The 14,607-nt window shown below is 37.7% G+C and overlaps 1 protein-coding gene across 4 annotated transcripts in view; it reads left to right on the plus strand.

Annotated features, from left to right (window-relative positions):
• Positions 1 to 14,607, plus strand: part of VTI1A (vesicle transport through interaction with t-SNAREs 1A) — a 270,491-nt gene that overhangs the window by 254,969 nt on the left and 915 nt on the right. For 2 of the 4 annotated variants that reach the window (XM_032191552.1, XM_032191551.1), the window contains one exon: positions 12,182 to 12,231. Coding sequence is in view for 2 of the 4 variants with exons in the window: in XM_032191550.1 (XP_032047441.1) it covers positions 12,182 to 12,275 (94 nt within the window). In the remaining 2 variants the exon portion in view is untranslated. Of the gene's footprint in view, positions 1 to 12,181 lie in introns of all 4 variants that reach the window. The other 2 variants (XM_032191550.1, XM_032191549.1) reach the window with 1 other exon arrangement.

The following is a 14,607-nucleotide window of genomic DNA, read 5'->3' on the forward strand; positions in this document are numbered from 1 at the left end:
TATCTTAAAAAAAGAATAAAAGAAAAAAAAAAATAGCACTCCTTGAAGAGCAGTTCTGGGTACAGAAATCTATTTCACAGTTCTGTTTATCAGTCAGTCCACCAGCTGACCAGGGTAGCTGCACCTGTGACCAGCTTTTCTGCAGAGATCTCCAAAGCAAAAATGCAAAAGTAATCAGCACATGTTTGCCTTTCATTTATCTCTGTCATCAGGGAATAAGATACAGATAGTATCAGGAGCAATGAAAAGTACATTCTGATATTATTTTCAGTTTTGTGTCTAGACAGAGAGGAGCAACCACTTGTATCTCTGTGGAGCACGCAGCCCCCCTCCATGCTCACATTGGAGGCTGAAGGCCAGAGGGGGGTAGTAGGCTGTCTATATTTAAAAAAAAAAAAAAAAAAAAATTTTAAACCACCACCTACTCATCAGGTGACTGGAGACTGTGGTTGTAAAATGTGCTGCAGGCAGAAGTTCTGAAAAATCCCAGAAAGTGTTGAAAACATCTCTAAACAAGGTATTTTTCTCCTGCACCTTTCTTGCTAAAGGTCCCAATTGCTGCCAAGAAAACTAGTGAGAATGTTAGCTGCCAAATAAAAAATTTATGACAGTGTTTGGCAAAGGATTGTATCACTGCTTGTTTTATACATTTCCACAAGGCTCTTGAAGGGCTGTTGGACACATACAGCTCACTGATCACTGTGCTTTATCTGTTCTTTAATATACGAAAAAAAAAAACAAGCTTCAATAAAATACAATTTAAACAACATATATCTTTTTTCTTTTAATAGCCTCCTGTAAGCATTTGCTATGGTAAGAATATAATTTCTAAACAACATTCCATATATATATATATATATATACATATATATATATATAAATATATATATAAATTTAAGCCCTTTACCTGACAAAGTTTCTTGTAATTTGAGTCACTTTCATAGTAAAAATACATGAATTTTTCAATTAAAAATGTATTGCTCTTGCAATTGTGCTTGTTATATGTTGGAGTCTGGGCCAATAAACTGCCTGTTAAAACATAAAGAGGTCCATTCAGTCAAACGTGTGCCTGCCATTTAAGTTTCAAAAACCAAGAAAATAATATGTTGGAATTGCATTGCTCACCAGTATCAATTAGGTTTTCAGCTGTATCGTTAAATTAACTTTGGGGGAGAAAATTGTTCCAATGGATTTAGTGGAAAAAAAATATATTTTTGAATACAGAGTTTGCACACTGACAATAATAATTAAGTTGACCAATGTTGAAGCAACACCCTTAAATGTATTTTTTCCATCTGAAGAAACGAAATTGTCTGTCTCTCTCTTTTCAAACCAGTTAGCAGATTAGGCTTCCAGCTGATAATTAGTGCTGTTTAACACTGATGTTGTCATTCTGAAATCTCAAAGCCCAAACTGTTTGCTTTTTCTCATTATCATGTGCTCTGGAGGTGGGAAGTATGGAATACAGAATTCCACCTTCCTGCACCATTTTGTAAAGAGGCAAAGAGCATCTCTTCTCTGCAGTGGCCAGGAGTGGTAAGACACAATCCTGGTGTATTGTCCCCTTCAAAGGGGACAGCCAGAGCAACACGACCTGGTGCTTTTCCTGGAGCTGCCCCAAGGCAGCATGGCTCTGCACCATGCTTGTTTCTTCATGGCACAGTTGAGCCCACAGCAAATATTTGAGAGCAGCCAACAGCACTACAAATACCATACGCCTTATATATGCTTGAGTATTTCATGGTATTTGATATAAAGTGCTCAAGACAGACCAGCATTAAGAGGATTATTTCAGACAGCATTAGGAGTCAATTTACAGAAGATTAGCTCTAAATCAGGCAGATATCATAAGCAAATTAACATCAGTTGTAGGAGATTCAGAATCAAAATGTGTGGTGTTTTTAGTTTCTCCCTGAATATACTTAGTAGATGGGTAATATTGTCATTAGTTTCCAAGGCTGAGGTGATACATGATACATCTTGAATAGGGAAGAACAGGTATGCATTTTTTTTTTCTAGATGCACACTATTTATTATGATGCTGTTTACTGGCAGTGAAACTGCTTAACTCCAAGTACCCTTCCTCTGCTAAATATTTTATATTTTATGCCATTTCTTTACTGAATAAGGTTTTGTTTGGCCCTAGAAATGATGTCTCCATGGTGTGTTACAATATTCTTAAATAGGAAATATGCAGCTTTGACTTCAGATTGACATACTTAATCCTTTTTTTTTTTTTTTTTCTGTTAAAATGAGTCACATTCTAATGCCAACTCATAAAAATGAAGGAGTGTATAAAATGCTATGTACTATGGTGAAGATTACAGCTACTTAAAAATAGCTTCCCTAATATTTAAGCTTGTAAATTACAGATTTGTATTATTTCTACAGGAATGATGTTTAATTTGTATTAAAAAGCAGATTCTGTTCTTCAGTCAGTTTTCAGACATGTTTTTCTGACTGCAGGCAGACATAAGGCATAAGAAACTACCCAATCCCTTCCCAGTATCACAGTTTCAAAATCACTTGCCTAATTAATGGAGAGGATTATGAAATGGACTGAACCTCGATATTAAAGTCTATGTCCTGAGTTGTACTTGGGATTCTGAAAGTTTTGAAGTCTAAGGATGGGATTCCAGTCTTTGGAAAATTTTGTATTCTGCTCTCCAAGAGATATTAAACTAATTAGTCTTCAGCGTACTCCTGAGCATCTGTTTTTCTAGCTGGGGAGGGAAGTCTGGGCAGTGTTTTACAATTTTTTCCTTCTTGATGGACCAAATTCCTCTTGACAAGGTTGGCCTGAGGTCATGAACGTCTCCCTGTGTTCACTGAGACAGGAATCTTCGCCCTTTCTACGAGATCATGAAAACTTACACCCACTCTAAGCCAGGTTGGGCTTGCAGGTCCCTCCGGTTGCAAGATCTGCAAGTGCTCCTGCACTTTGACTTTGTGCCCTGTAGTTTTACAGAATGCATGGAGGCTCGGTGTGGTTATTAAACCGAGGTGTCTGAGGTCATAACAAAGTAGAGGCATTTCTGCTCCCCTAATAGAAATACTGTAACATGCTGAAAAGAAAATACTCTAATAGTGGCAAGTATCTCCTGTCAACTAATTTGATAGTTCTCTATCAGGTAAACCATTTGTGAATACATCGATTCTTTTTATTTTTCACTGTTCTGTCTTCACTATTCCCAGGTTTTCTCTAAACCAGTTGGGCAAAAATTGATTTTTATTTGTTCCACTGGCCTTGTGGAAAATTAGCTTATGAACTGGTTTTTATAGGAAGACTCAAAGCACAGAACAGGTTGAAAAATAAGCCTATAGCAGTCAAAATTGTTGTCTGAAATGTCTTCAGACTGGAAGGCTGAATTTATTGCTCAAAACAAGTACTAGCAATGTGGAGGTGTGCAGTCCTGCTCATTATCACTGGAAAAGGGGGAACCAAAAAGCACAGTAAAAAATTAAATTTTAATAATGCTAGTGATATTTTCTAAATCCTTCTTGACAGAAAGATTCTCATTATTTTTATCTGTCTCAGAGTAGGCTCTTTTAATGCCATCTCACAAATGGCCTTAGCCATGATTGTTTTCCTTTCTTTTAGAGCATTTGAAAAAAAAAAAAAAAAAAAGAAAAAAAAAAAGAATACATACCAAAAAAAAATCTATTCTATCATTCAAGAAGTGCCATGAAATGGTAACATTTTGGAGAGCACATCTTCAGGAACAATTGTTGCAGATGCCTCCAGGTTTTTACAAAAGAGGTCAACACTGTTAAGACAATTGTAGCAAACTTGCCATACAACAAGATGCCCAGTCAAATATAGCATGATAAGGGGAAAACAATATAAGCAAAGTAATGTCCAGTCTCCAGGTTCATCACACTTAAAAGCTGTAGGTTTATCATTAAAGTGAGGCAAGGTAAAAGATGTTACTTTCTTTCATCAGTTTAAGATATATATTATAGTGCTATCTAATGATTATGAAAGTTGATAAAATGCAGACTTAAGACAACTTTGCTTTCTTTAAATTGCACAGAATATAGACTTAACTATATTTATTTAAAAAGTCCATTCGTAATCATGTATGTTCTTGTCATTTTATAGCTTGCATACATTTCTTCTGCTGGAGAAGTAATTGCTTCAGCTTTGAGGGGACTGGGGTTAGTTGTTTTTTGTTTTTTGTTTTTTGTTTTTTTTTTTCCTATTAACTGTTTGAGGACAAGGGCTATATGCGGTCAGTGTGCTGAAGAATGCCATTATTCTGACAGCTGGGCTATCTACCCTCCCTCAGAGCTCTTTCTAAAGCGCTTGTAATGTTTGCTGAGGCCTATGGTTCTTAGTCATGCTCAGGTGACTAAATGTATGATTTGTTCTTCTTGATACTTCAGTACCCTGAGAAAGGCTGGTTGGAGATTAATGCAACCTTGACTCCTTCCACTTGCAGTTGCTACTGCACACGTGATCTTCATTTAGACTTGCCAAAGAGATCTGGTGTTGCCTCTGTTTTGCATGAAATGAATTAACCCCCCCCCCCCCTCCCAGTTTTGGTTGGTGAGTTTCCATGGCCCCGGAAGCCACCCGCTGTTCCTCCTAATGACAGTAATAATCTAATTTGTTCCCTCCATGGAAGGAGTGGACATGGAGACAGGAGAAAGCTGAAGTTGTGTCACTAAGGACAGTGCAGAAAAATGTTCAATGTCAGTCTCTCATAAGTGGAAGCAAGCTTTTCATCCTTCAGAAATACCTTCCCATGTGTTCTAAAAATAATCAATGAATAAGCTGAGCTAGTAGATGTGCAGTATCCTTCCCTTTGCCTTTTTATCTTTAGTTCTACTGTCCACGAGGTCCTCTTTCGGCTTTCCATATTATTGCAGTTTGAGTGCTGAAGTCTTTGTATATTTGTCTTCCAGTTAGTCCTGCAGATATCTTTCCTTCTCAGGCCACTTCAGTAGAGCTGTCATCCACTTCTTCCCCCCAGATTTCTGTGGTCACCTGTGTACTATTTGTACCTCCTGAGACTACCAGTTCCTTGAGACAGAATTTGTGTAAGCTATGATAATCATGATCCTGATGGCCACCAAGTAACACTATATTCCAAAGGTGCTCATACACTTCTGCTATATTTGGAATGTATTACAAGATTTCAATTCAGAATTAAATATGTCAGTAAGTGTTTTAACTAACAAATACTTTGAATTTCAGTTTAATTTTCAGTCTTAACTGTGAGAGTGTCAGAAGGTGACAAAACGTAGTTCTTTGAACCTATCTCCTTGAGATAAAAAACGTATCTCCTTGAGCCATGGAACCACAATGTGTTTCAGGAGGCATTCATCCCAGGGAGATATTTTACTGTTGTTCCCATCTCCCGTTCCTCCAGAATTCCTGTCAAAGGGGAAGGGGGTTTGATTCTGCTCAGAAATTTGTATGGAAATATGGGATCCTTTAAAGAGAGATGGTGAATCAAGGTACTTACTGGCTAATTAATTATTGACAAAATCTACCAAGTTACTGGTGAGTTTCACCTCTGTAGTTTTTCTCATTAATGAGAAAAGACACTTTACAACTTGATAAAGCCTTTGGTGGATGATTTTGCCTTCAAACAAGCTTTCTCCAAGCCAATTTGGTCTTGGGAAAACAGTCACTCTTGCTTGGACCTCATCTTTAAGCTTTGAAGGATAGTCATCCCTACCAAATCTGTAGACACCTAACCTAGCCAGCTAACTTAACTGACTAGTTCTCCTGGGATGCATATATGGACAGGAAAAAGAGAAGGCAGTTCAGAGCAGGCCTCTAGCTCATATACACAAGGAGCTGAGAGAGATTAGCTAGATATAATTTATATGTTTAAAGCTGGATAGTGTGACTACCTTCCTGCACCTGTTATTACATGACTCATTCTTTCATTCAGAGCCCAGGTGGAAACACATTGATGTGGTTTGAGTGTAATATTATAACTAGAGATTGGTATCCATGTTATTATAAGTATACAGCTCCAGTCCTTTAGACTGATCTTTAAAGCTAGAGTATTTATCTCTGCATGCACTACTCCCCAGCCACAATATATTAGTTAAGTTGTAAGGTCTATCTCTTAAAAAAAAAAAAATGTTCTTCTCCTAGAAAAATGCCATTCTATTCTATTTCTATTCTTTTCTATTATTATTATTCCCCTTTCCTCTAATTCCAAATCTTTAATCTCATTATCTGCTCAGTTTTCAGCATTTTTTTTTATGGATTTTCAAAAGAATTTGCACACAGGAAACTAGAACCCATAGCCCAAAGGCAAGGAATTGCACCTTTGGGAGGGAATTCAAGGAACACGATATAGGCTCCTACTGGAAATGGCCTGTCTCCAGACTGGAGGGGAAGCCCAGACAGCTAGGCCTTTTTGGCATGAAGTAAGCCATTCTCTCACCCCCCAGAGCCTTTTCACCTTTAAATATGCAATGACAATTACAATGGAATTGGTTCTGCTCACCTGGAGAACACAAAAGAAAAAGAAAAAAAACTTGAACTTATTTTCAGAGTTTTAGGAGGGAAGAAAAAACCTTGATTATTTTCAAATTCTTCGCTTTCTCCAAAGTCAGCTCAAAGCGGGCTAGGGAGTTATGCAAGTTGTGCTGGTATTTTTTGGACTGATATTTCTGCTTTCTAATTTCTGTTGTTAATGATGAAACATGTCTCAAGTGAGATACTTCCAACCAGCTGTAATTTTTGCTAGGCAGGGTTCTCTTACTCATTTCAGTAGGTTGCCATGTTTTGCCACAGCCTTTCTAGTTCTTTTCAGCTGCTTTTATTTAAGAAAAGCATTCTTAAACCTAAAGATTGGAAAAATGAATAGTTACTTGAACAGCCCCCAGATACCCTTAACTTAAGAGATTTAGCATTATGTATCTAAGGCTTTGCTTTACCAATCATAACATTTTATTCCCCTATGCTGGGTCTAGTTCTCTGATTTAAAAGCCCCTGATATAAAGTATCATGTATGTCCTTAGATATAGTAATAATAATGTCTGTCCCAGAAGGTAATCGAGTATAGCTGTATTACTTTAAGTTCACATTTACTGATATATATTTCACAAATACTGGTATGTATTTCCTCGTGTGACTGAACCTACACTTTATGTTTGTTTGAATCTGCTGATTTGCTCATGAATGTTGGGTATTTAAAAGCCACTTGCCACTGATTTATATGCACCTATATTTTTGCATGTTAGCAAAAACTGAGGTCACAAATAAAAGAGTACCTAAAAATGTGTAACTCAAAGTGCCCGTTTAAAAGGTACTCTTGTATACAAAGAAGAAGCCTTTCTGCCCAGTAGACTGATAGGAATCATTTCTAGTTACATCTTAAATGCATATATTACAGTGAAACACTGTTGGACAGTGCTCCGTCATCAATCAGTCTGTGTTCTTGAGGACACTATTTTTCAAGACATTTTCTTTAAGAATAAAGAGCTGTGTTGTAATGAATGTGTGCTAACTGGTTCCCCAAGCCGTTTGCATTTTTTTTATTTGTATCAGTGTCAGAGTTGAGCTTCTGTAAGAAATTTTTGCTGTATTTTATTTGTAGTCTTCATTATTTCAAGTTAAGCACACAAAACTCTTTAAGCACCCAGAGTCTGCACTGGTTCGTTTATATCCGTATTTAGTTAACATGTTACCATGATTGCTAATTTTCATGACAATTGTTATTGTACCATCAGTGCTTAATGGCAAGGCATCATTATTCAATGCTGGTCAATCAGGCACTAAGACATGTGCAAGACATCAGGCTGAACCCATATAGATGTCGTGCACTCCCCTGCTAATGAATGCAGTTTTGTAAAAAGGTTTAAACACGGTTGGCATCCTTAATGTAAGGTTTGCAAAAGCTTATTTGGGAACTGCTTTGTGTTTATACGGCACAGATCTAAACATGTCACAAACAGAGTTGGACCCATTGTGTGTGTGCATGTCTGAAGCTACAGAGAGGGGAGAATCATCTTGGGTTTTGCAATGTTGAAAGGCAGCACAATTTCTGGTGTGGTGTGGGTACGGGGAACGGATTTGCCAGGGATGTCAGTGTTTGGAAATGGGTGTGGGACTTTTTCTCCAAAGCAGTGATCTCCATGTGCATCGAAGGGGTGATCCCCTCGCTCCCTGGAAGGAAAGCAGACTGTGTGTGTGGCTCATCAACTCACAGAATAAAGTTGGCACAGGCTCCAGAGAGTGCCTCCGGTGTGACGGTAGTCAGAGGTTAGGCACTACGACCAGAAGCTGACAAAGAAGGTCAGGTGTTTAGAAATCGGGAGCAGAAGGAAATGCACCAGCAATAGGATGTGCTTTCAGCGCTGATAGCCCAGCAAGCTAGCCCGGCATCCTCTCCCAGACATCCTTTAATGTTCCCCTTGCATCTGCTTTAGTTACTGTTTCTATGTGGTTTTGCACCCAAATATTTTGGGCTGCTGTCCATGATAAACTAGATGGAGCTTGGTTTAAAAGCACAGATTTTTTGACTCTTCTAACTAAAAGCAGAATGAGCCCTTGTGCTCTTCGAGTTTCGAGTATGAAAGGAGCAGTAGACATTGGCTGTTAACAAGCTCCAGCACGCCGGGCTCCAGCAGAACTTGGTGTGAATTCAGTGCACAAGCTGCATCGACTAAATGGTTAATTCATCTCATATCAACAGCACTATGATTCATAATGTAAACTCGAGGAATCCTTGATGTTTCAGTCACACATTCCTCTTAATTTGGCCATGCATTCTTTTAAAGCTACAGTGTGCTAACTTAATAAAATGCAGCATGCAAATGCACAAGTTTTTGCCTTCAGGCATTTTAGCCATGGATGTTTCAATGGGTGTCTTCTTTCAAGTATATATTCTTTCTTAAATTATTTACCCTGTAAACATGCTTTGCATTTTCAAAGAAGAATCTGGGCTTCCTCATTCACCAGATTTTGTTGAATTTAAGGTGTAGTAAAGATAAAAGAATATCATCTGCTTCTTGTGAACATGTTAGCCTTTGGGATTTTTTGTAGTGAGTGTTAGGCCCCATTTTCTTCCCCTTTGGTATTATCACTCCCTCCCCCATTTAAATTCCTTGATGCTTTGCCTAGAGCAATACCCACTGGCAGTGTCTGGCTGTGACAGCACTATAGGCTTCTCTACAGATGGGTCCTGCCAATGCCAACCATTGTTCTACCACTGTGAGCTGGCTTGACTGCATAGCACCACGCAAAACCCCCTTTCCTCTTCATTTTTTCTTTACTCTAAAGGGTTGCCCTTGCCTATTGACTTTGAGATCTGAAATGTGCTGACACCCAGAACTTGTGTTCACTGTCTGAGCAGCAGCTCCTGGCATCAGGCTTCCACAGGCACTCTTTGCTGTCCCCTCCACAAGTCTGTCCTGCTGCTACCAGACCACTCTATCCTTTTTCTCCAAGCCCCATCCTTCTGGTAGTTTGCAGTTAGTTTAATTTTACTTGCTCACTTGAAAGTAAAACAGTAAAACTTGATGTTATTCTTTTTTAAAAGATATAAAATTAATCTTTAACTGTGGGCTTGAATATTAAAAGTATATAATACTTCAGTGTAGGAGTCTGTTGATAACATCCATCCTATTTCATGATTAATTTGTTCCTTTTAATATGATATTCTTTTGCTGCACTGTGCAGACTAATTCAGATTCCTAGAAATTGAACTTTGATATGTATTTCCTAGATTCCCACTGTAAGTGAACCTTCAATTAGCAGATACAGGTGGCAGCATGCCTAGCTCAATGTTCTCTTGACAAGGATTTTAGAGGCATGGACAGTGATTAAATAATCTTGCAATTGGGTGTGTACTGCCAGAGTATTAAAAATAAAGCATTTGGAGGATTTGGCTTTAAAAATAATAAAAAAAAAAGAAAAATGTAATTTTAAATCGCAGATGATGAAATGCCTTTTCAGGGGCCAGAGATAGGAGGAGTTGATTTAAACACTCGGTATGTTACGTATGCCTTTGCCTAACTATGTGTTAGATTAAGCGAGTTTCACTCACAGTTAATCCTTTGTAAATTAGCATTATGGATGCCTTGGGGCCCACATCCCACAAATAAAATGGTTGTCAAGCCAGCTGCACTGTGTATTACTTAAGGCTGAATGTTTTAAGAGTTTTCATGCTTTTAATCTATTTCACTGCTGAGTTTCAATTTTGCTGAGTGTCTTTTCAGGAGTGATGAGGGTGAGTGAGTAAATATATATTCTGGTTTTCATGCATTTGCCTGGGCAAATTGTTTGTTATCAGGTGTTTGGCAGAGAATGTCACACCCCGCCACAAAAGACAAGCTTGTAAGTTCAGGTGTTAAATTGAAGTGCAAACCAACAAGAACCAAAAGCCCTTAATTAGCTTTATTTTGTTAGCCTGTTACACTTTTTTTTTTTTTTAAGAGTGAGAAACATCCCTCCCTCCTCCTCATCCTTTTGGCAGAGTAAATATTGCCTGTTAAGTTTGAATTAGCTGTCATCGCAAAAGAATTAATGCTGTGGTTGAGCCTTTCTAGTGAGGAAGGGAAAAATAAACGAGACAGATCTTAGTTCAGCTTTAAGTGATAAATGAGGACAAAGCAGCCCATTCATCTCCTGCTAGGAAAGTGGACACAAACACTAAAGCAGTTTTGCGGAAGACGTGTCAGCAAATGTGATCATTTTGTAACCTGTCAGGAGGATAGAGAGCTAGTCCTTTTAGAGTGTCACAGGGGAGGGTGTCTGTCTGATGTGACAGTTTTCATCCATCCATTTGCTTCTTTTTCTTTAGGTGGGGGGTAAGCAGGGAGAGAGCTGGAGTTGGTTAAAACTGCATTTTTCTTTACACTTTCCAATATAATTTATATGTATATTCACCCGCATCCAAATGAAAAACACTTACCAAGGAAAACTCCCCTCTGCTCTCTAGAGTTTCTTCTCTCTTTCACCATATGAAATATGCTCAGCTTAACACATTACTTTCTCTCTCTTCAAGTTTGAGCCTTGTGCTTCACAAAACAGTTTTACTTCTTTTTACCATGGGTTAGTAAAAGCTTTGTTTAGATTTGTTTTGCAGAAGCATGAGGGAAAAAAAAAAAAGTAATAAAAATAAAAAGAATAAAAACAATGTAGGGCTCTTTCATTATTGGTTTTCTTGGTTTGAGTTTGATTTTTTTGTTTTATTTTGTTTTGTTTGCTGTATCTCTCCAATTCTGATGATATGCTTCATGTACAAATATGTTTTGCAAAAGTTCTTGTTTCACAAAAAGCCTATAAAAATATTCTTCCTCCTCTGTGAGAATGGAAAAAAAAAAATTAGATTCATACAATTCAGAATGCTTTTGTAAAATACCTCAAATTCCAATATTAATTGATTTATCCATTTTAACTGACGTATTAAATTCAGGAAATCTGAAACGATGTGACATCTGATTTTAGAAGCAGGGATTTCTCACAAAAATGATTGAACAATATTATGACTTTCTACTACTTTTTATTACTACTAATTTCCATTTTCTTAGGCACGATAGTAAGTGTAACGTTTGCCTATTACCATAAGTAAAGGTATGCTACAGAGACAGGAGATGCTTTTACAACATAAGCTTCACAGTTTGACACTTGCTTCTTTATATCATCCTTTTATTCAAAACTATCTTTTATACTTTTCCCTTGGTGTTTTAGTACAAGTAAGTATCTCATTGACATGTGTTTCCTTGAAATGTTGTACCTTAATGATAAAATCCCTTGAAAATTAATAAATTGTTTCTTTAAGCTGTGAAGATTTCAGAATGGCTTTAAGAATGTAATGGTATTTACAACTACAGAGCACCCTGCTTGGATTGCATCAGCTGAGGAGTAATAATTTAATTTGTTTTAGAAGGTTAATAAATTGTAACGTCATGTACTTCAGTTATTCTAATATATGTTTATATGTATGCATAATTAAGAAAAGGCTCATTCTTTCCTGAATGCTAAAGTCGGATTTAATAGCTTCATAAAGAAATGTTTAGAAACACTGGACATTGAAAGAAATGAAAAGAATCAAGATATTCAGAATGGTGTAGGAAATCCTAAATTTGTGGGCACATGCCTTTTCTCCATAATAGTTTTCTTTGTATCTCTTTTTAACGTTTTATATATATTCTACTATTCTCACTGTTTTGTTTTTCTTTTTGTCTCTTCTGTTTTTTTTTTCAGGATCATCCAAAACCGAATTTTGATTGTTGTTCTGGCACTCTTCATCATCCTCACGACCGCGATGGCTATTTATTTTTCTGTCAAGAGACGCTGATATCTTTGTTCTTCACTAAGCAGCAACAAACTGCTTGTTCTGAGTAATTAAGACAAAGTGGTCACATGAATCATTCTCTTGCACTGACAGAGTCTCCCTCTCTTTTCCACTATTCAACTCAGGTGCAAGTGGTGTAAAATATTTTGTATTATTGATGGCATAGTTGATGGCATGTGGGGTTGATTATTTTTCTTATATTTTTTGTCTTTATCTGAGTGTTTCTGGAATCTTAATATTTGTTTGGGGGAGGGCTTGCTCTGGTGTAGAAAGACCTAGTGTGTGTCCAATTCTACCCCAGGCAATTAGTATGTAAGTTGGAAGAGTTTAGAGAGGTAAAAGTGGTCTTTGCACTTTTCTTGTGCTATACAGGGTGTATGAATATCAAGCAGTATCTGACCTTATGTGATGTAGAATACGAGTAAAGCACAGGCCAATGATGTAGAAAGTGAACCTGTCTCCTGTGGCTAACTCCTGATCATGAATCATGGTAATAGAGGTAAGCTGGTTAAGAACAGCAGGTAGTTTTTAAAAGAGAGCAACCTTTAGATGATGTTTAATATCTCCTGTAAATCCAAAACATTATTTAACTTTTTATTTTTAATTTAAGCTTTCTTTTCTGCTTATTCAAAACACTTCCATCAAGATTATGATAAAGCATCACTTGCCCAAAAAGGTAGTTGTGACCACAGTCCATCTGTTGAATCAGTTTCAAATCTTCCAGTGTTGATAAGTGCACACACTAGATCTTTATTAAAGGTGTACAAAGATACTTACCTATTCATTGTTGATTGAAAAGAGATCCTAAATAATAGTTTAGTGGCAAGCACTTGACTACCATTAAACAAAAATCTAGATTTTGCATATTGGCCTATGTTGACACCATGTGTTGAAAATATTTTTAGTGTATTCGATTCTGATGTGATGTTCCCCCTTTTAAACAGAAACTGTAAAAATGTTAATTTATACATGCTTTTAGCTCATACAATATATCAGAATTTCATCTTCTAGGCTACCTGTGTGTAAATGAGCTGTGTTTCTCTTTTCCTGTGGGCCGTGCCTCTCCTATAGATATGTGTGGGTTATTTGGCTTATAATTAAGCTTATAGCTCCAGCAAAGATCATTTTCTGGTGATGTAGTAAAGTAATTTTCATGATAACTTTTCAACTCCTTGTATGTAATCCCTTACAAATACTACAATTTGAGAGGGATTTTATGCCCTTGAACTTAAGCTCTAAAATGCTTTCGTGAAACAAAAAGCTGAAAACTTTCAAACTCCCTCAAAATTAAGCAGGAACTAAGCACCAAATTTTCATGTGTGCCTTAGATCTTTTGGGGTTTCAGCATCCCTGGGGTGTCTGTCAACTTGCTGTGCTGTCTCTGGAAGTTGATTTTGGGATAAACACTTGGGAGTTGATTTTGGCCCTAAATGTGGCCCATCTCTTTCTGCGTGGAAATTAATAACCCAGCTACAAGGACGTTGCTATTGATACTATAGCTAAGACCTGGAAATGTGATAAATGCAAAATAAAAGGATCCAGAAGAAAAATGGTACTCACTAAAACAAGTTGAAGCATGCATGGTCAACTGCGGGTTTTGAGTTTCATGCACCTTGTGTCTGAGTTCAAAAGCAGTTTCTATGCCAGATTTCTCCTCCAGCTCATGTCAATGGCTGTAGGGTTGGGCTGGTACCAAAGTTCCTGGGTAATACAAAAACCACGTTTTTGGGAGGTGCTGCTCTGTACAGCACTGCTTGGTCATGTTCAGCTACTTACCTCGACAGCCCTGCACTGTGGCAGTGGGACCTCCTTGTCACCTGCAAGTCTCTGCTGAGGCACTCTCTCCTTTCTTACTTGCAAGGTGTGTGGTAGGTATCACATGGCTCTCAAACACGGAAAGATTTGGGTGTTCGATGCAGTGTGGAGGCTGGCTGACCTTTAGTCGCAACATGTATTCAAATTAAGCATTTAGGGTTGTGTAAGCGGAACCCTGGCCGTTAGCTTGAAGTGGTGGCACCGAGCTGAGTTCAGGCAAATTAGGGAGAAGCCTGGCAGCGTTAGAAGGTATTTATCCTCTGCTAAGCAAATTAGGAGATGCATATTTTGTAAGGCAGAAAACTGTCAAGACGGGAACCTTAAGCTCCGTCTGTTGCCTAGACATTTTCAGTGTTGCCTCAATAATTTAACTATCATGGGGATTGATTCATGACTACTGATCTTAACAGTGACCTATGACTAGGTTTTGCCCTCTATCTAGCCACCTGCTGGAATCAGCAAAAAGCTGAAAGGAAGCTAGTTTTCCTTATCCCAGTATAAATCTAGGGCATAGTGTCAC

Source organism: Aythya fuligula, chromosome 7 (genome assembly GCF_009819795.1).
Source record: "Aythya fuligula isolate bAytFul2 chromosome 7, bAytFul2.pri, whole genome shotgun sequence".
Taxonomy (NCBI): Eukaryota; Metazoa; Chordata; class Aves; order Anseriformes; family Anatidae; genus Aythya; species Aythya fuligula.